This window comes from Carassius carassius, chromosome 1, assembly GCF_963082965.1.
Source record: "Carassius carassius chromosome 1, fCarCar2.1, whole genome shotgun sequence".
Lineage (NCBI taxonomy): Eukaryota > Metazoa > Chordata > Actinopteri > Cypriniformes > Cyprinidae > Carassius > Carassius carassius.
In genome coordinates this window covers 19,866,683-19,888,633 of record NC_081755.1, presented here as the reverse complement: position 1 = coordinate 19,888,633, position 21,951 = coordinate 19,866,683, and the positions used below count along the sequence as shown (strand labels likewise).

Here is a 21,951-nt window from a genome sequence, read left to right as displayed (position 1 = left end):
ACATGACTCACATTTCACACACAACTGGCCCGCAATAGCAGAAAACCACTAGTTCTAATCTTGCTGACTTTGTCTGGGAGTTTGGGTGAATCCACAAGGAATTAAAGGTGTTCACAAGGTTGCTACAATGAGGGAGCACTAGTCAAGGGACTTACTAAAGTTGATCAGGTTAGTTCCATCGGGTCTTGTTCAGAAGATTTCCAGAGTGTTGTTTTAGGCACTTGATAGTAAAAGACACCAACAAACATAACTTGGAAGTCTATAGCAACTAGTACTTTCACTAACACTGATCACAAAGTCTCCATACCTTTGTTTCTACATTGGCCCATTTTTGGTGTTGTCAAGCATTTTGAATAACCTCATCCCTCATAAAGCTGAAAGTAAACTTCCCTTGTCTGCTTGCAGCCCAATTTTTGTGTGTGCATGGGCAACTTGTCCAGTAGGGCAGGGATGGGCTACTCTGGTCCTGGAGGGTCCAGTATCCTTCCTGAGTTTAGTTAAACCCCTTCATTGACAACGAGAGCCAATGAACCCATTTGGTGCAAGCATGCTACCTAGTGCAGGGATGGGCAGCTCCAGTGTCCTGCAGAGTTTAGCTCTTTCCCCATTTAAACGGTTCACAAACCAGGTCTACACTCTGCAGGTCACTTAACCTCCACAACCAAAATTGCCCATTTCTGCAAAAGGTAGTATGCTTGCACTGAACAGACCCATCCACACTCATTGTCAGCAGAGCATACTTCGAATGACTGGTGTACTCAACAGAGTGAACACGATTAACCAGACCTTATGCCAATAATCAGGAGTCCTAAGCCCGGTGGCACCAAGTTCTAATAGTAAAGTTTTGCAGAACAAGGCATACCATCTAGACCTCACCCTGAAGAAAAAACAAAAAAACAAATGGTACAGCATTCCTGTTGGTAAATGGAAGACAAAAGAAACTCTGTTCTGAACACTTTAATGTTGACACAGGTGAACAGTAATCTCCAGCAATTATAGAGGTAAGTGGAAACGGATGAAGACAGAAGCAGCATTCTGGACCAGCACAACAAGCTACTACTTTGCAGGCAATGTCGGCAGAAAAAAAAAAACGTGTATAAAATAGTACAATTATGCATGAGCATATCCTCTCTTGTTTGAACATTGAGGTTAGATTACACTTGGACTAGAGCTGAGAGTTTAGATTTAGGTTCACTCCAGATTTGTCCCACTTCAAATGCACCTCCTTTAGAGTCCTGACTTTCTTTCCCTTAGGTTTACACACCAGGAGCAGCTTGTAAGTTGTCAATACTAGAGGTACAGTCTATGGTGTTGGTAATTTTTCAGCTAAGTTGTTCAATACTTGAGATCTTGTTAGTGAAAACGGCCCTTTTCTGCTTTTTAAAAACTGGCAACTCGCATTAATCACAAGCAAAGTGCACATTTTGCAAATGAAGCACCAGTTGTCTTTGGAAAGTGGGAGGTGATAACTGGAGTGGGGAAAATGTTCGCTATGCATCAAGGCTCACCAACTTCTACAGGCCTACAAGCTTGGTCCATCTCAAATCGAGCCAACTGAACAAGGCAGCAGGTGTGACTGCCGGAAACAAGAGTCGGTAATGCACCTTAGCCTCCTAAGGACTAAACATCTAATCGGATTTAAACCTAGACTCTAAAAGACAGCTCCTCAATGTCTTGCTACAGGAATTGTTTTTAAGGCCACATGGCGATGAAACGGTTAAATAAAAACCCTATGCCGTCACAGCAGAGCAAGGCTGATTCTTAGAACGGCTCCCCTAGTGGACAGGATGTTCAGATCCTGCAAACCCTACATCACTAAAACCATATTTGGACTCACATTCATACCAAGAGTCTAGTAAAGACCTCCTCTGCCATAATAACAATAACACTTCTAGTTATCCATGCTACGCTAAAGCTAGGCTCATCTCAAAGGCATCAGACATGTTCCCTCTGGGCAAAGGCGAACTTTTGAGTTCTCCCATTTCACTCAAAGGCAGATCATGGTTAAAAAAATTAAAAAAAAAAAAAAAAACCATGTCAGAGAAAGGAATGTTGGGGGATAAACGGGGAAAGGGTTTAGGACGCAAGAGGAAGACAGAAGGCAGTGAAGATTACTCATAACAACCATGTCAAAAGTATCCATGAGGTTTTTTGAATGTTTTTTTTCCCTCTGTTTTTACTTTTATATACAAACAAACCAAAACACAAAATATGGATTGTGCACATTTTTGTTTGTTTTCACATATATATTTCATGAAAGCCTCAATACTCATTGGGAGGGAAAGGGATTCTAATATGGAGACAGGGAGGGAGGGAAGAAAACTGGTGGAAAGTGGACGGAGTGAGAAAGATCCTTCTCCTTAAAATCGTTTAAGTAGTTAATCCAGGATTATGATGTTGATGATGATGGAAATGATGATGATGATGATGATGATGGTGGCAACTGGAGGAGGTTGGAGAGGAATAAAGGGGAGGAGTTGGGGAAAATGGGGGTTTGGAAACCGCTCAATCTTTCCAGTCCTTCTTGATGTTGAGGTTCCATTCCCAGGACAGGTGGTCGTGCTTGTCGTCGTCGGTGAACTTGGATTTAATGTTGTAAGTGCCACGGGCCAGCATGCCTTTGGGTGCCTCCTCTAAAGGCGTCAGGAACTCGTATTCATTCGGTCGAGGCCCATAGCTGCCCACCATGTAGTCAGATTTGTCAACTGAACACAAGAAACAGGTGAAGAGGTTTAAACGAATCAGAGTAGACTATTTGCGAATATATAAATTCATTGTCAGTGGTTTGTTTGAGCAGTCAAAGATAGAGTACATGTGTTATGGATGAGAAATATACAAAATCTAACTTTTCATTACTCAGACATGTTCATGGACAACCCAATTTAGGGGTGTGCGATATGTATCATCTACGATAATACCGCAATGGTTTGTTGTGGAAGCTGTCATTATAGACGATGCAAGTTTAATAAACAATAAGTTAATACCGTACATTACATTTTTGCTCAGTTTGGCAATTAAAATAAATGTTCCAAACAGGCATGGCTGAACCAGTCCATGACTTTGAGCAACACAGTGATACTTTGTTGCTAAATGAATCCTCGATTTTGAAAGAAACGGGACGGGAGTCCGTGATTCAATGACCTAGTAAAATATTGCTCAATTGTCATGGAAAAAAAAAAACAATTGTTTTGTCAAATGACACACACCACTAGTCAATATTCTATCATGTTAAAAGGGCTGTCAAAACAAATATATAATTTCAAATATTTGTCAGATTTAAAATAAAAATCCACATTGAAAGCCAAAAACATTGCATTTGAAATTTATGCCCTTTCTATTAAACTATCCATACGTATGATGCTGTTTTGTTTATAGTTAAGCATCTTAATGAACTATAATTGGTTTATAAACATAATGCTCTATTTTTTTTTTCAAAGACTGTCATGCTATTGTATTGCTTTAAATAAACGGTCATTTGTAATATTCTGCTCGATGTGCCCTCTTATTTCCTCAGAGGAGAAGCCAAAAGCTTTTTATCACCCTAACTGAAATGATGCATTTTAAATTTGAATATAATTCAAATTAATTTTTCCCGCCATTTTGACAGCCATAATTGTTATACTGGTGCATTTAAATGGACAAGGAAGAATAATATTTGATCATCTTCAGTTACTAATAAATATGGAAAACGTTAAAGCAGATTTTTATTAGATTTTAGTTAAAAAAAAAAAAAAAAACAGTTGAAGGAGGATGTATATCTTGTAAATGTTAGTGTAGCATGTAAAAAGAGCATTACCAGGCATTGGTTTAAGGAGGACACCCCCTAACTTGGTGAATGGATAGGAATTTTTAAATAAATATATGACATGGACGAACTGACTTATTTTGAGACTTATAAAGGACTTATTTCTAAAATATTGGAAAAAAATTTATACTCTAATGTAAATACTCATTGATTGATATATATATATATATATATATATATATATATATATATATATATATATATATATATATATATATATATATATATATATATATATATATACACACACATACACACATTTTACGTGTAAATATTTACACACTTGTTACAAAATGTATACCCTCTATTGTATTTTATTGTTTGTTTGTCTTTGTTTTCTCTAATTTATTTTTGATGTAAAAAACGTTTTCTTACAAAAATAAAGGAAAAAAAGAAAAATTGAATATTAATGTTAGTCTTTTAAACAATTTAATAGCAAATACTATTATTGAGAAATACTTGTTTAATGCTATTCCTACTTCATGTTCATTTTTTCATAATACACACAATGTAAACACATTGATGGTAGACTGCATGGCCTCCCAAAAACAAAATATGTTCAAGCATTAATGGGAAGCTTTGGTGAACAGAGGGGGAGGTAGATTTTCACATCCAGTTCCTCAAACAACTGGAGGCTTTTCTTTTTAAATAAATCAAAACCCCACCAGACACAGCACATGATTTACATAATGGCATTTCAGCGAGGACAGAAGCAGCTCTAAAAGAGCGGCTCTATCCAATAACTCCTTTATATCAATTCATCTAAACAAACCAATATAATGCAGAAACCTGTCAAGAAAATATCTGGGTCACAGAACTAATTTCACCCCAAAATTAAAATGTTTGTCTTGACAAATCATGGAAAGCAACACAATGATCACTGTTCCTTTGATTTTGGGATGAAATGTACAGTGTATGTGAATGTAGGTTTGTCATTTTTTTAAAGAACACTTACTCTTCACCCCTTTCCTGTAAGTATGCTGTACGTACTTCAACCCCGAGACGATCTCTTTGTTTACCTGTAAACAGATGTAAATACACAGGACCAGTCACATTATGTAACTGATAAACAGGCATCATGTCTGCATGTGTCGTTTACATGTAGGCGAATACACAGTGTGTGTGAGCATTTATAGCACAGCAGATGTGTTCACACAGCTAGTGCTCAACACGTGACTGGAGGAAACGTGGAGAAATGTGTCCAAGCTTCAAATAAGAGGATATACTCAACAAATGTGGAAGTGAAGTACCTTTCCTTTATTGGATTATCCACTAACAGGCACTAATACATGGTAATGAAATCTAAACGATCACTGGATCTCTAGCTGAAATATCTTCTACAGTTGTGACACCATCAGTTCCTAGCAACTACTGCATCTAAATGTTTCCATGTGTGGTCATCTAACCTTGAAGCTGATCTTTATCCTGTACTCCACTCCCTCCTTCAGCACAAACGACTGCTTCTTAAAGGACTCCAGATCGCCTGAGAGAGGAACACACACACACACACACACAAACACAAGTTTAACATTTAACAGTTCTGTCTAGTGTCACCTATTTTGAAAATGGCTTTCAAAGTGCAAGTTTTTGAAAACGGCACGGTAATCGTTTCCATGTTAACACCCAAAATTGGTATCTTCGAAAATGGTTGACGTCATGCACGTGTTTAGTACGTGTTGGGTATGTAGATGTGTCCATTTTAAAGGCAAGCGCTAACAAACATACACAACAATGGTGGATTAGATGGGACTGTTGTTGCTGCTCAAGAGTTTGCTAACGCTTCTTCAGCAAAGTGTGGATTTACTTCAAAAGATTTACTTTACTTCTAAAATACGTAAAATTTCCATTGTTGATAAGAATAAAAATGATGTATGGCCAATAAACTAGAGTTTTCATGTGTGAATGACAGACTGCAGTTGAATGCTGTTCCCAGCAGATGGCTGCAGGACTCTTATACTGTCCTTCTGCTCATCACAATCTCTCTCTGTTCCAGTGCTGAGCTCTGCTTCATTTGGGTCATGTGACCGTAAGATTACGTCGTACCATAGGTTTGGCTTCGTGAAAACATAAAGAGCATTTACTAATAACAGAATGAATGTATGCAAGAGAAATGACCTCAAACTGTTAAATCACAACATATGCAATGTGATGATAGGAGGGGTATTTAAATGTATGCATACTATAATTTTTTTTTCTGTCAACATTATCGATTTCATGCTAACCTATCATTATTGGAGTCTTACTTTCATAAACACTATCTAAAATGTTCATTGCTGAAGTTGAAACATGCAGGAACCAAAGAGTTTTGTGCTACCATGTCAAAACAAGTATACACTGATCAATGTTTATAGTTAAATAAAAGCCGTAATTAAATACATCCAGCATATAAAGTAATCGTGTCATGATTTCCTTTCGACAACTGAACAACAACAAATGCTTTATTTGTAATTAGAAGATGAACAAAAGTTTTAGAGCCAGATTTACTAACATTTTGCGCCAGTGCAAACCTCTTTTGGCAATAAATTATACTGTCAGGTATTACTAAAGACGCGCATTGAAGAATTATCGCTGAAAAGGCATGGACACAGTTATTTTTGCACCTGACCTTATTGAATATGCATTTGAAAGAGTTTCCCTTTTAGATACAAAAGTTATGGGAGGAGAGTATTCAAATGAATCATTCAACGCGCTTAAATAACATCGAACATTTCTGCCAGTTGCGCCATTATTTAATGCCCAAAAAGCATGTCAAACTATTTTGTGCTTGAAATGGCTGCATCTGTTGTTGCTCGGAGGAGGCACTGCAGAGAACAGAGAGCACATGGTAAAAGAGACAGGATTCTTTCCCCCACACATATCAAATTATTTGGAATGCCAAAAGAACACGTTATCCGAATCTGAACATATCGTTGCGCTAATTTGCACTTCTCTTGGAAGACTGCGTTGGTCATTATGTAAATTAGATGTTATGTCGCTGTGGTTTAATTTGTAAGTAAATAATTTACAGAAATTCGGCACTTGTTTTAGAATTGTGCTCTCGCATTAATTTGCCCTGTTTAGTAAAACTGGCCCCTAGAGTTTAGTTGAGTAAATGACAATTAACATTTTGGGATGAACTAACCATTCAACAAAACAGGTAACCTCTACTCACCTTGCAGGTCAAGGGTCAGCGGGGCGGGAGCCGTCTCGCACATAAGAGTTAGCCGTGTCACCTGAACGTTGGTAACGTTGGGATCTGCAAAATTAACAAATATAAGTACACAAGAAATGCCACAGACATTTGACATCTGTATATTTAGAACCGTAAATAAATTTAGGAAAATGTTAAGAATTCCTCCCTTTGGTGACTATGGAAAGGAATTTGGAAGAAAAGTGGATTCGTTTGTTCAATCACCATAAATACATAGTGAATACTAAACCAGAATAAAGAGAAAATAAATCAAGTCCCTACTTATTGTTAAAATAATGAATCTTGTTTCAGTTGATAGACGTTGACAGGTTGACTTCCTGAGGAATGTCTGACAACGACGACGACTTCCAGAAACACTCTGTTTGTTTGAAGAGCTCAACTTCTGGCTTCGCTAATGCTGTGAAATCTATTTGTTCAGTCGGCCGGTAAAAGATGGAGAGGAAGTATATATGGGAAACATGTTTGAAAACACATCTTTACGGACCGCTTGTTCTATAAGCAACTCATGTCAACTTTATTATTTGTTTAGAGTACAGGCAGCAGTCCCCGTTAATGACGTCCATGTGAACGCAGGTACTGTGGAAGCACCCCACTGACGCTTACTGCAGTACATCCATCATCCACTGACGTCTCTGTGGGAGCTGCTTCATTCACTCTACATTAAATCATCAGATTGAGGTGCGTGATTAAACGCCCGTCTCTTGACACCCGTTCAAACAGCTCTTCAGGTGCTGGGATCAACCATAACACATCAGGTTATTGTATTGGCCGACTGCTGATAAAAACAAAAAGGAGCAGGAACTAGCGATAGGTGACCTCGTTTTCCAGCGCTCTTGTGAGGGAGCTGGCAGACGACGCATGAGGACAGCAGCCGGAGGCCCAAGAGTCTACGGCTCTAGCCCAGAACAACAAGATTTACTCAAGTAGGACACATTCCTGGATCAACATTATCTGATGGTCCTGGAACAAAATGCATATCTGGACGAAGATCACATGCTAATTATTTAGACAAATACTGCAGTCAGGCTAGAAACCAGCAACTACCTCAGTACATCAACAATGCAACACAAGATCCTCCTAGATCACAATATCGTTCTTAGATGTGTGGACTTTGTAATCCTGGGATTCTGAAAGACTTTTTTCTCACCGTGTGTCTTTTTAACCTGAAACTAATGATCGTTTGAAAGGAAAAGGTTTTTATTTATCTAACTCTCCGCAGGGATCCTCTCTCGGATATTTCCTGTTTAAGGAAACTCTCCACTTTCAAGAATAGCCAGACCACCATGACATTTGGACTTTATACCTTTAAGGAAATATATTAAAACAATTCAGAAATTAGAAATATTCATGTTTTTTTTTTTAAATAAATGAGTGAATAAAGAGAGAGATAGAACGCAGAAAGGAAAGGAGCTTCAAGGAAGCTGCCCCTGAGACCACAGCTATAAGCCAAGACAGACTTATCAGATGAGCTCAAATCAAAGAGTGTTGAAAGGAGAGCTGGTCCATGGGAGGAATTCTGGGAAAAGGACTGTTTGCATAGAAACTGTCATCAAACTAGGTCGGAGCAGAGCGTATGTGTGTGTGTACAATGAAGCGACACACACCTGGAGTAACACTGCAGTTGCCCAGCAGTGCCTCCTTGTACTTGCGGAGGCTTTCGTCATCTTTGTCCAGCTCCTGGATTTCTTGCAGGCTCTTCTGAGCCGGCGGCTTGTAGTTGACAGACTCCGTGTCCTCGTTCTCGGCTGCGATAGCGGCTAGCTGCTCTGGTGTGGGCTCCTGCTCAGCCATGATTGACAGCTGGAGGAAAACACAAATAGACTCAGGTCAGAGGAGAGGAAACAAACATGACCCTTACCAGACACACCCAAACATCATTATACACCTGCAAGTCATGTGATCAGTTCTTCCACAGTGTTTATTTTCAGTAATATTAACGCATTTTACATGAATTCACCACACACACACACACACAATGCAATCTCCAGCCATCAGCGGAAAAGGCCTTGAGAAAGAGGCCTAATATGGGCTTCTGTATTCAGCACTATTGCATTAGTGCTCAAAGCCAATTACTGCAGGAAGTCAAAGACACTGCACACAGCACTGAGTGTGTGTTCAGGACACACACACACACACACACACACACAAGGGAGTGTAAATATTTTAGGATGACAGTGAACAATTTCAAACCAAGATTCAAAATGAATATAAATTTCAGATTTGTCCAGGTTTTATATTAAAAATTGATATATATACATGTATATTGATCAATTAAACGAGTCATTAAACTCATTGAACACAGTTTTATTTAGATGAACAGGAAAGCATGTCCTCTAGAAAGGTCAACTTCAAGCAGTTATATTATATTTCATATAACTTTGGATACTACAGTTTAAGAGTTTCGGATCTGTAGATTTCGCAGTGTTTGAGAAACAAGTCTCTTCTGCTCACCTTTATGTGTTCAAAGATACAGAAAAATAGTAATATTGTTGAATAGGATTACAAAAGCTGAATTTCCAGCACCATTACTCCAGTTTCAGTCTCACTCAATCCTTCAGAAATCAAATATGCGGATATTCTGCTTAAGAAACATTTCTGACTATCAATGTTGAAACTGTTTTGTGGAAACCATGACACTATTTTTTTTCCCAGGATTTTTGAGGAACCGAAAATTCATGACTGCGTTTACTTGAAATCTGAATCTTTTGCAGCATTATAAATGTCTTTACTGTGACTTCTCATAAATTCTAAAATAAAAATTTTGAACAGTAGGGTACATGCTACAGATTTAAGATCTGTAAACTAACAGTTAATGCCAAAACACACAACAGTGTCAATGCTTTCCTTTTCTCAAATAAATGACTGAGCTTTTTAACTCCTGAAAAATGACTGGCTGAATCTGAATCGGAGCAGTTCATTCACATCTGGCTCACTGCTGGAGGTTTGAGACTCATCCTCACATCTTTTAAAGTTTCAAGCGAAATAAAGAGGTGAATGCAGAGGAAGTCTGGGAAACACTTGTGCTGCAATGCAGCAGCCCTGGATCAGAAAGTGCTGGTGTTCTCGCTGCGAGCGCACTAAAGAAGAGCGCTTCACCTTGACAGCAGCGTCTGTAGTTTCCTGTTCTGCAGAACTGCGGCACGCTCAGCTTTCACAGAGACACCTCACTGTGGTGATTTTCTTTCCTTACATGGTATTGGCGTGCTAGATGCACAAAATCACACTCAGAACAGAACTAAGTCAGCTCGCTTTGACATCAAACATGCACCTGCAAAAGACCAACCATAGCTTGTTGCATCTCGAGGCTTTAATAAATCCAGGGTGCAACAAGTTAACTAGCTTTGTAACAGATTGTTTTTTTTTTTTTAAATCAGAAATACAATTTGCATTGCTCTATGAATTCCAGAGCTGGAATTGCGGAATCCAGAAAGAAGCGATTTTCTATTTTTTTTAAATATATATAATTGATCTATTTTTAATAGATCCTTTGCTTAATAAAAGTATTCATATATTTTCATCAAAATGGCTATTTTATATCTTTGGCACTTTTTTAAAACCTTTGTTATTTTTGAAGCAATAAATAACAATCAAAACAAAGATTAAAAATCAGTTAATTGCTGAATTCATACTTGGTTACGTTTCCTTAGGAGCCGCTGCTCAATGCGTGCGCGTGCTACCCTCGAAGGGCCCTTCAAGTCATCAAGAAGAGAAACTCCACTTGGCCGCCAACAGCGTAACTATTTCTATAATAAATCCAAACACTTGTTTCAAACAAAGTAAAGGCCTGCCAGCTAATCTCACAAACAGCTGTAATGAGGACCACATATGAATGAACACACAATACGAGCTGAGAGAGCCAGCGAACAACGAGAGAAAGCACATGTGTACTAGCACAGCCTGAAGGTTGTGTGTATCGAAGACAGATGTTGTTTGAGTAACACTTCGAGAGACTTTTGAGCTTTTCTCATGCAAACCCACAAAGTGGTTTTCTGTGCTATCCTTTATCATTAAAATGACTGTAAACTTGAAAATGACAAATTGTAATAAAAAAAAAAGAGCCTAACATTCTAGCAAGTCATCCTGGCATTGTGAAAGCTGTCCTTATAGTTTTGGCAGTGGATGTTTTTGGCCGGTCACGGTCAGACAGGAACTCAGATATCACTGCATGTCTTTTTCCCTTCTGGGCCTCTGCGTTCCCCTGGCAGCGAGCGAGAGTTGCCGTTCTTCATCGGCGAGCTCTGGCGCACTGCTCCAGCGGCTGGGGTTTGAAGTTCAGGATCAGAAGCCTGACAGACACATGATGGCTTGCCATGTTCCTGTTGGCACTAAACCAAGCGTGTCCAATCACTTTACTGCACAGTCCAGATTCCATCTAGATTCAATTCAACTAGAAGTTTCGAGTGATGCTGAAGACACTAGCTAGGTTTGCGTCCACCTATTTGAATGTGTATTTTGGAATATTGCATAAAAAAATTTAATAAAACACTATATCGAAACGCCAAGATGTGCATAAATTCTAAAAATGTTCATAAATAAAATGCACACAATTTAGTAGGATAAACTTTTTATCTGATAAGAAAACCGGTGCATAAACTACAATAGAAACACATTTACCGAATTCCTCCATGCGCATTGAAAGTCATGTGACTTTGCACTATGTGAAGAGATAACCTGACTAGCAGTGGACCGATCTCGTTCACAGCATCTATGTTATTTTGGTCATTCTGACATGCCTGAGCAAAGTCTGTCATCAAAGTATTTCTGTTTAATTACGGTCTTACACGACTGCGTTCCCAAAAAGCAGCATCCATCTCCAAAAGCACTGACATCATTGTTACGTCTGCTCTCTCTGAGGGACAAGTAATTTATTATACATGAAAATGATTACTGTATTTTCCGAACTAAGTCACACTTTTTTTCATAGTTTGGCTGGTCCTGCGATTTATAGTCAGGTGCGATTTATCAAAATTAATTTGACATGAACCAAGAGAAATGAATCGAGAGAAAACATTACCGTCTCCAGCTGCGAGAGGGCGCTCTATCCTGCTCAGTGCTCCTGTAGTCTACACTTAAAACATAGCGCACCCTCTCGCAGCTGTAGACGGTAATGTTTTCTCTTGGTTCTTGGTTCTAAATCAATGCGACATATCTTTTTTTCCTCATCATGACGTATTTGTGGACTGATGCGACTTATACTTAGGTGCGACTTATAGTCCAAAAAATACCGTACATTTAGTGGCTTGTCCTAGTTTTCTTAGAGATATTTAGTGTCAGTTTATCAAGAAGTGACAATTTTGTTCTCTTTGACTCGTTGGATGGAAACAGTGCTTTATTCGTTATAAAATTTTATGCGATAGTCCAGCCTTGTGCATAAGTTAAATTTGCATCTTTGGATGGAAACAGAGCTAATGATTAGCTGCTTCAAGTGTGTTGATTAATGGCTTGAGCTGAACTCTACAGGACTTAATATGTATCCATTTTAGTTAGAAATGTAACGACTCACTCAACTCACCATTCGATTAAATTTACGATTCACAATTTTGATTCCACAATTCGATTCTTATGATTTCATTTTATTTTTTAACACATAAAATGTAGGCATTATAACAGTAAATGAAAGGGGCCATTTTATTAGGCTATTGCTGCAAAGTTCTTTGTGAAATTGAGATAACAAAACTAAATTAAAATATTAAAACAAACCCCAAATCAAACAAGTTACACATATAAAATAAATATCTTAAGAACAAACCAAGGCTTTGTCTGTGCTCTTTCCATGTAAAATTACATGCAACCACTGGATTTAATCTAAATAAATCTGTATAATTTCAATGTTTGAAGCAAAAACAGAATGGTCTGACTTTAGTTTTGTGAAACTACATAAAATATATCTGAACGAAATGGCAGACCAGCTGAATGAGACACAGATTCACTCCTCTGACAGCAGGTGGCACTTTTGAACAGCTTATGATACAGCGTTTCCTCAGTTACTGCTGAAAACAAAGCAGAGCTGCGCTTATGAACACTAATATGCATTGTTCATAGGTAAGATGAAAAGAAAATACCACGTAAACTTCTCTAAAGATATTTCCCCTCAGAGATAAACTACTACTCCAATTATATCGAGACTTGTTCGTCATTTCAATCACAACCGGTAAGTGTATTGTATTATTTAAGTTGGTGCGTTTAACAGTTTCTGTAACTTATTACACAAAGGGCAACGCTGTTTAGCTTGGTTAACTAGATTTTAGGGCTGTGCAAAAAAAAAATGAATGCGATTTTCATGCGCATCTCGTCAGTAAAAACGCTCCTGTGATTATAAGTACATCTCCAGCACATGCTCCTGCCCACTTGCTTCTCAAAACTAGCCCAAAACCAATCGCGCGTTTCCAGGAGGGCAGCGCACGCTCAGCTGCTGTCGAATCACAACACAGGAGCCGCTGGCACAATCAGAACTCGCTACATATTTCTGAAGGAGGGACTTTATAGAACAAGGAAGTCATCAGCCTGTTTTTATGACAGTGAAAACAGCGGTATACAAATAGGTTAATTGTGTGAAAAATACTGTGTTTTTTTTACACGCGAAACATGAACACATGTTATATTGCACACTGTAAACACAATCAAAGATTCAAAAAAGCGCGAAAAACGGGACCTTTAAACTGGCTCAGGGTTAATCATTACATCCCTAATTTTAGTTGTCTTGTAAATGGCCCCACAATCTTTGTTTTGGAATCTTTTTATTAGAATAAATTTTTTAAAATAACGCAAGTTTTCGTACTCCCCCTACAAAAAACCAACATCTATAACAAGCAGTATTTTAACATACTAGTCAGAATTATTTCATTAGCAATTTTTCTGTTGAGCTCCATTTGGTCGCAAGATATTTGGATTCAAATATCTAGATGCATTTGTGATATAAGAATTTATAGATTTGTTGTTTGTAATTTCCATTTTTTAATTTGAGGGAGGCAGAACCGAAAAGCACCAGTGTGTACTAAAAAAAGCAGCTCATGCCCCTTCTGGCACTGACAAAAGTTAATTAAGACTGACGAAGTACAACCTGTTTCTGCTAAAGAATCAGCAAAACATGAAAACAAGGTCCTGCAGCAAGTGCAGTTCAGCGAAACGCACTCATGCCCAGATTACATCACTTCCAGCTGCCAGAGTAAACCGGTACAAACACCATTAGCCATTTGGCAGTCGTCTCAATGTTAATACACAAGAGGGAGCACAGGGTAATTTCACACAGCTGAGTGTGATGGACTAGCCAATTAACATGGTTGAAACAATTATTGTCTAAACATGGGCAGCAGGTACATGACCCAGGGAAACAACAACAGGTCGTTGAAAACAAGGCAGAGCGAGCGGTCACAGCCAGTTCACACACTCGACGGTTAAAAACGGCTTGAATTTGACATTAGCACCACACACACACACACATCACAGTCCGGCTGAGCTAAATTCACTTTAATTAGGAATTTTCCAGAACGACTATCAGCAGGGAAGCCTGAGCAAGACTAACTTGTTAGTCTAGGTGTTACAAAGCCTGGGATTAGGTTTGTTTCTGAGCAACAATGAAACCCAACAAGATTTTTTAGTCAAGATTAGTGCTAATTAATGGAGGGAAGTGTTGGTAAGAGAAGTGGGATTTAAAATGGTGCAATGTAAAGAGGATTTACCTGACAAACCTAATCAGTATCCTCACGAGGCTTGATTATCCTCAGGTTTACACTAAGTACAGCAAAGACTTGTGGAGTGAATCTGATTCTGCATTGATAGGGCGACTGGAAATGGACCTGCAGTGTAGATGCTATAATTAATTGATGAAGAAGAAAGCAAGGCTGTTCAATACTATGAGGTCTGTAACAGAAAACTCTCCATTAACAGAGCCATTCATCTCAAGTACAGTAGCTTGGCTGAGGCTCTTTCAAGTACAGACACAAAACGGTGTTGGAAAATAGGTATTTTTAAGTGTACAACTGGTGAAAAGTCATAGGCCTATGTGATAAAGTACTGTGGTAACTTTATCCTCTATAAGTGTCAAAGTAAACTACTCTAATGCTAAAGCAGAAGCCTTCAGTATATTAAAGTTGTTATGCAAGGTGATCTTACAGCCCGGAAACTGTAGCTAAGGAGAGGACTCGTGTTAATTAAACAGCAGGTCTGATCCACTGGGAAAGGGAAAGTGAGACTCTCACTATGCTGACTATTTTTCACTCGGTTGACAAGGCCCAGACTAAAAAAAATGACTGTGGGAGCCATTGGCTCTTCATTTGAAACATTTAAGCCACCTTTTCATTAACTTTGACAGTCCACAAGTTGTTCAATCCCAACAGAAATCATATGCACAATTTTCAAATCTGTTTTGAGCATTGGATCTGTTGAAACATTTGCATCAATATTGTAGGCGAACATCCAACTAGATATGATGTACTATAATAAAAAATATGTGTGCGAGTAGATAATTACCAACATATTTGCATCAATACACTACTCTTTAAACCCCATTTCCATACAGTAGGCAGTTATAAATCAGAATAATTGTGTCTAGGGTATCAACATAATGGATTTTACCGATATCCTATATGCCAATATTTTGGCCGACAGCCGAGACCAATATTGATACATTTTCTTTTATTTGGAAAAAAACAATAATACTCTCGTGCAAATATTATAAACTACTTATTTTTAATTAATTTTTTACCCAAATTTACTTGTATTAATTATACTACGGGGCCGTTGAATGCTTGAATCTGATTGGCTGATGAACGTTCTGAGGTGTGCAATTATTTTCTGGGAAACGCACAGCGAACGTAGTTCCAGGCAGCTCTCTCGACAATTCATGGATCAATTCAAACCATGAACTCACAAACAGGTTAATTGAATACATAATTAACCAACATGAAGATTTTATGCAATATGAAAGCACAGAGTAGCATTTATTTATGGGCACAAAACTGCTAAAGACATGTGGCGTGTGCTAAAGATGTGCAATCGACTCTGAATGGTTTGGCAACATTCATCTGTCGAATCCACTGATCTATGGAAAGGTCTTGTTGGCTGAAAACATCCAAACACACAGATTTGCAGAGCTCCTCGTAGGTGCACTATTGGGTTGCATGCATGGCACTGCACAGAAAATGAGTTCCTGTCCCACTTAACCCCAAATCCAATCACAACAGTTACATATCCTGCGGCCGCCACAACACTGTGACAAAAATAATTGGAAAAAATTGAACTTAACTCTGAAGCATGCTCACAAACAGATGACTATATGGGAAGAAACCCCAAAGGGACAAACAAACAAAGAAGCTTTACAGTGTTAATGTTAGTCTTAAATGAACCTGAAGTGAGCTTGAACAGCCACAATGTGCGAGGACAACAATTACCTCCACTGTAGGGTCATGTGTGCGGTCCGGCCCAATGGAGGAACTGTGGGTAACAGAGCACCACACAAGCACTTACTCTGTTTGGCCCGAACCCAAGAAGACTGAACTTAATTAGAGAGAGGATGAGTCAGTAAAGAAACACTCTGACACACACCACAGCACCGCAGGACTGAATGATAATGTTCCTGGGCAGCTGAAACAATCTGAACTTAACATAAAAACACTTAATTCTACACTGAACATGGATAAAGACGTTGTACAATGACAACAGGGTAAGTCGAGCTGCACAGAACAAATCACCTTGTGAATAAATCCCAATCAAATGGCTCTTTTCCTATGCTGATATATTTCCTATTAAAACAGGAAGTCAGGGTGGGGCATGTCTTTAGAGGCCAGTAGCCTCATTGCAGCCACAGTTGAACCATCATTTTCTACAATTTATTGCTAGTCGGAGTCAGGTGGTGTTAGATGATGGTACATTCCCATTATAGGGAGCATTTGATAGGATACACCCATAAATGCAACATGACTCATCAATATCGTAAGTTTTCCCAGAAGAGACAGATAATTTAAGGGGAAAATATGATCCACCAAAGGTTGTTTAGTGTCTAGTTTCAGGAAGCACTCAAAGCCACCCAAACTCTTATTTTGGATTTCATGGTGTCTTAACACATGTCCAAAATGATGTTTTCTGAGAATGGTCTGGAAAATTCCAATGTAAACAGAGGAACTTTGTTCATATCCTTGACTCTCCCTGGAACTCAGGGAATACTGCTGTAAACATTTCATTGTTCTTCAATTGCCCTTAGGTCGTTATTTCTTAGTATGCAGCTGCCTTCTGAGACAACATTGAACTCTCTTATGGAATGTTTAGCTACACGACAACGATGTACTAAAAACAGAAAAGCTTTTCCTTTGGAATTTTAAAATCCGTTTCATGTGCAGACAATTTTGTTTTGTTTGACAACAACGTTGTTGACAAATGCGTTTTTGACGTGTGGGCTTTCAAAGTGTATCGTTAAATAAACTTTTTATTTTTAAATTTTAAATTTTACACTTTGAAACCGATTTTCGAAAATGTTTTGAGGTCCCTAAAATGCTTTTGTCGTGTAAAAGAGTGGCCTAAATGCATTAAGTGCTTTGTTTTTAGTTGAAATTGGTGTCATGTAAATGCCGTTAAAGGTAGAGTAGCTGATTTTGAAGGGGCTAGCAATAGCAAGCTATCATAAGATCCCACCCTCCTGGCAAATCATTCTCCAAAGCCACGCCTCCTGCAAAACACAAACATGCTCAGAGGATAAACAGCAACACAACATACGATGTTGATGGAGGATTGAATGCACCACTGTCAGATTACCTCCTGTCTCATTCACCGGTAAGAAAACGTTACGGTACAAAGCGCATATTACAATAAAAATGCGTTTCATTCTTAGGTAGCAATTTCCCCTACTAACAGTCTCTCAGTTTTGGTCCTTCCCCTCCAGCAATCTGAAATGATCACAGCAATTACCAACAAATCAATGATTCAATCAATGGACAAGATCAAGTCCCACCAAACAGTTTTTTTTTGTTTGTTTTTTTTTGTTTTTTTTAAGAAGACGTTTAATTCAGCTATACATCACAACGAGGAAGTAATGATGTTCACAATTTCCGTTTAATGCGATTTGAAAGTAAAAGCTTTGACATGCTGACAACTTGATGAAGTAGAACTTCAAAAATCCAATTTATGCTTGAATAAAAGCTATTAAAGGATGTGGTGAGAAGTGTAGAGTACCAGGCAGTGGAAGAAAGTGAAAGCAGGTCAATGCGGTGTTGGGCAGGTGCCTTCAGATCCATCAGCCTCACTCACGGGGGAGATTAGGGTTTGGCCAGATTGTGACCAGACTTCCCTAGCAACAGCCATGAGCCTCATACTCCACAATCAATACCACAGCCTGCATCAGTAGAGGCTCAGCTGTGCTGACTTTCAGTTCGGGATCGGCTCAACTGAAAACCAACATTGAGCAATAGATTGAAAGGATTGAAAGGCGAAGGTCGGACATGTGGGGGAGAGCAGTGGGATCCCAAAAACTGGGCTGCATTTGTGTCCAAATACCTAAAGCTGCAGACAGCTTGAGAAAAGACAGATGTCCTTGAAGAAATGAGAAGAGAGGAGACCCAAATAGATCACACTTCAGGAAGCCCCTCCCATCTCTGGCTCTTATCATCATGAACATACTAGGACAAAACCGTAGTGGTGGTAACCCCATTTAACATACAAAATTACAAATAAGTAAGACACAAGAACTGCGCTATAAAACAAAAGCATGCAAGCATGCAACTTCTGTTTCTTCAACATCCTGTGCTAGATCTTTTCCAAGTAACTTAGGTTAGCATTTATTCCCATTACTGAAGACAAGTAAAAAGTCAGTAATAAAACAAAATGCTAAAGCAGATTACGAATGTAAATCCCAGGAAAAGCACTGCAAAACACTTTCCCAGTCCACATGCTTAGCATTGCTTATTGCACAACAAACTTACTTTTCAAGATTTTCCTCAGACTGTTGTAATGCTATGACACTAGTTTACCAGAACGAGAAAACTGACCACTGAAACTGCTTACGCTAAAGCCCACTACACAACCCCCTTCTAGCAAGTGCAACACATATTTATATTAACATTATGAATTTCACACGTTTCACAGCGCTAAGTGTAAAATTGAGCATGCCTTTCCACAAAGATTCGGCTTTTGAAATATTAAAATGACTCAGCAGAAGGACATGCGGCTAAATATTGCCGTTTAGTACAGTGTACTGTAATACAGGTCCATACCAAATATGACTGATTTAGTGATCAAAAGTGTTCTTTTTGACAATTTCAGACCAAAAGTTAAACATTTTTCATCTATTTGGCTAGCATGCTTTGTTGTTGATGACATACTTCTCTGCCTGAACAAATAAAAGCACCATTTCAAGCCGTTTCAGGGCAACACATAAATAGATTTAAGCCTGTCTGTACTTAAAAAGTCATCAAAAGGTTAAAAATAAAACCCTAAAATAACTTCTTATTGCCCAGCTGTAGCTTCTACCTTGACTGGGATCAATAAAAGGCAGGAGCACCAGCGGGAGCATTACAGAGACACTCATATCAGTGATGGCCCATCAGGCCTGACCTTTATGTGGCTTCTCATCACAGCTCCCTGATGTCCATCTCACCACTGCTGTATCAGCCGGAAAGACTACATAAAGGAAATCTAGATCTATTATTCATTCAATCGACTAAACTACACAATTGAGGCAATGACACAAACAAAACACTAAACACACTACCCGTTTCACCAAAATTCATCAAAAAAAAAACACTGCAGTTCTTATAGGAAGGTAGACTAAATTTGGACAAAGCACAGATGTCCTCAAAGTGTTTGACATAAATTCTCTGGCAACCTGCTTTCCCTTCAGTTTCCCCAAATAGAGCTGAAATATTGAATTGTGTTCAGTATATAGGACAGAGCCACCAGCCTCCCTCTTTAGCTGCAAAGAAACACATCACTGCAGTATTTCACACTTCTCTTACTCTTATGACAATATAAAACATGTTGTTGGACAGGTACACCCATTAAACATCTACTCAGTCTTTGATAACATCATATTTTTAATTTAACTTTAACTCAAACAGAGAACACATTGTTATTAAAGCAACAAGTGCGTTACTATCAAATATTACTGACGACTTGTCCGTTTAACTTTAACTACTGTATGTAAAGCAAACTTTGAGCAAACGTTGTAGAATAATAATGCAATTGGCTGCTCGGTACACTTAGGGACAGAGTTTAAACACTGCAGACACCGCCCTGACAAACTCACGATAGAGAAGGCTTAGCTCATGAATATTAATTACGCCATGCCTGATGCAGTCAATCACGTGACCTAATAAACATACGTAAGCCAAGCCACTTTGCTCATTCGCGAACGGTTTCCGTTTTTAGCCAATCAGCTAGACTCACAGGGCGAACGTCGGCTTACGTAGTTAATATTCATGAGCCAGTACTCCTCCTGGTAGCACTATCGAAATAGAGAAGGAACTAGAAAATACATCGCGCCCCTCACACCACACGGGAAGGAAATTAGCCTTGATTCTTTTTTCTTTTTCCCCAGCAGTGAGCTTCTTTTGTTTAAAATGTAAATATCCTAACATTCGCTCTGTTCTCAGGCAAACACTGCGTTAATCTCTTCGCCTCGCTCTCCGTTAAGATAACGTTAGATTTAACCTGATTAAAATTAACCGGGTTTTATTACACAGTAAATCATGATGATGCGTGATATCCTCATAAAACTGCATCAAGGCAGCTTTCTTTTTTACCGGTATTAATGATTTACAACCAACGCGTTTACGCCCAAGAAAAAAACTAGATAGATCATGAATTATTCTGTTCCTCCCAAATCAAGATGAACTTGCAGCTCTGATCCAGGAACTTCCTCATGCTAGCAAGCTAATGCTGCTAACTGAGCATCATTTACAGCTGCATTACGTAAAAAGTACAATGTGTTTTCAGTTAGATCATCTATAAAATCCACAAATCACGAATTCACGATGAATCAGTGGATTGTGTGAGCAGCAGAAGACACAACGGCTCGGCCCTTTCTCCTCAGGTCGAGATCTTAAGTCACAACAGTGTTTCAGTGTATGACCTGCTACACATCTGAGCTGTTTCATATCAGATCACTGCTCCTTTTAGCGACACGACTTGTTTGTCGGATAATTTCAGATCAGAAAACACGCTGTCAACATGAGCACTTTACTTGTATGAAACACAGGCTACACCCCAGACTCAGAGATGATGGTGAAGTCTGATGTTCACAGGCTGCTATCAGACAGCGCCTACTGATCAGTTCAGAGCCGAGCCGGTCAGAGGTGATCAAATTAACCCTGGACCCCCGATGTCCTCCGGTCCGATCAATTATTACTATTCAAAACATCTCATGATCATCTTTATAAAGGACTGGGTGAAACTTGCGGAGCCGACAGGAAAGACACTTATCGACTGGATTTCTCATGTCAGCCTGCCGTGGATAACGTTAACGAGCTACAAAAGATGCTAAACTACCGGGGGGGGGGACGTCGCCGCAAGCGATAAGACTGTAGGATAACGTCTGCACGCGTTACATGAGATCTTTGCGGTGTTTGTGTTGTGAAAACTTACCGTGGACCTGCGGGGACTGCGAGGCGACAGCTTCGAGAAAGCTTCCCTGACTTCTCAATTTTTACTGTCTATGAGAGGGAGCGGCGCGAGAACACACTTCCGGGAATACCGTCGAGTCACGCGGTCTGCTCTGCGCATGCGCAGCAACACCCCCCCCCGGAATTCAATTCAATTCAATTCAATTCAATTCAATTCAATTCAATTCAATTCAATTCAGTTAGCTTTATTGGCATGACAAAAGTACATTTTGCATTGCCAAAGCATACATACGAAAAGAGAACATATACAACAGTGTAATTTAGAACAATATAGCAATTAAAATAACATCTGAACAAGTAATATTAGAAGAACAATATTAAAACACATGGATACATATAAATATATGAGG

The 21,951-nt window shown here is 38.9% G+C and overlaps 1 protein-coding gene across 1 annotated transcript; it reads right to left on the bottom strand.

Moving 5' to 3' along the window:
* Positions 1-944: 944 nt before the first annotated feature.
* arhgdia (Rho GDP dissociation inhibitor (GDI) alpha) lies at positions 945-21,697 on the bottom strand. The gene is made up of 6 exons (XM_059550530.1): positions 21,564-21,697; positions 8,600-8,795; positions 6,957-7,040; positions 5,212-5,288; positions 4,761-4,824; positions 945-2,705 (listed from the first exon to the last, which is right to left on the bottom strand). The coding sequence occupies exons 2-6, from the start codon at positions 8,784-8,786 to the stop codon at positions 2,506-2,508; spliced, it is 612 nt and encodes a 203-aa protein (XP_059406513.1). The 5' UTR covers positions 8,787-8,795; positions 21,564-21,697; the 3' UTR covers positions 945-2,505.
* Positions 21,698-21,951: the final 254 nt, after the last annotated feature.

Excerpts from the sequence above, each read along its gene's own strand:
- arhgdia (XM_059550530.1), bottom strand. The coding sequence starts at position 8,786 with ATGGCTGAGCAGGAGCCCACACCAGAGCAGCTAGCCGCTATCGCAGCC. Across the intron at positions 5,289-6,956 it reads GCTGACCCTTGACCTGCAAG|GCGATCTGGAGTCCTTTAAG; the intron begins GTGAGTAGAGGT and ends TTCCTCTCTCAG. Across the intron at positions 4,825-5,211 it reads GGATAAAGATCAGCTTCAAG|GTAAACAAAGAGATCGTCTC; the intron begins GTTAGATGACCA and ends ATCTGTTTACAG.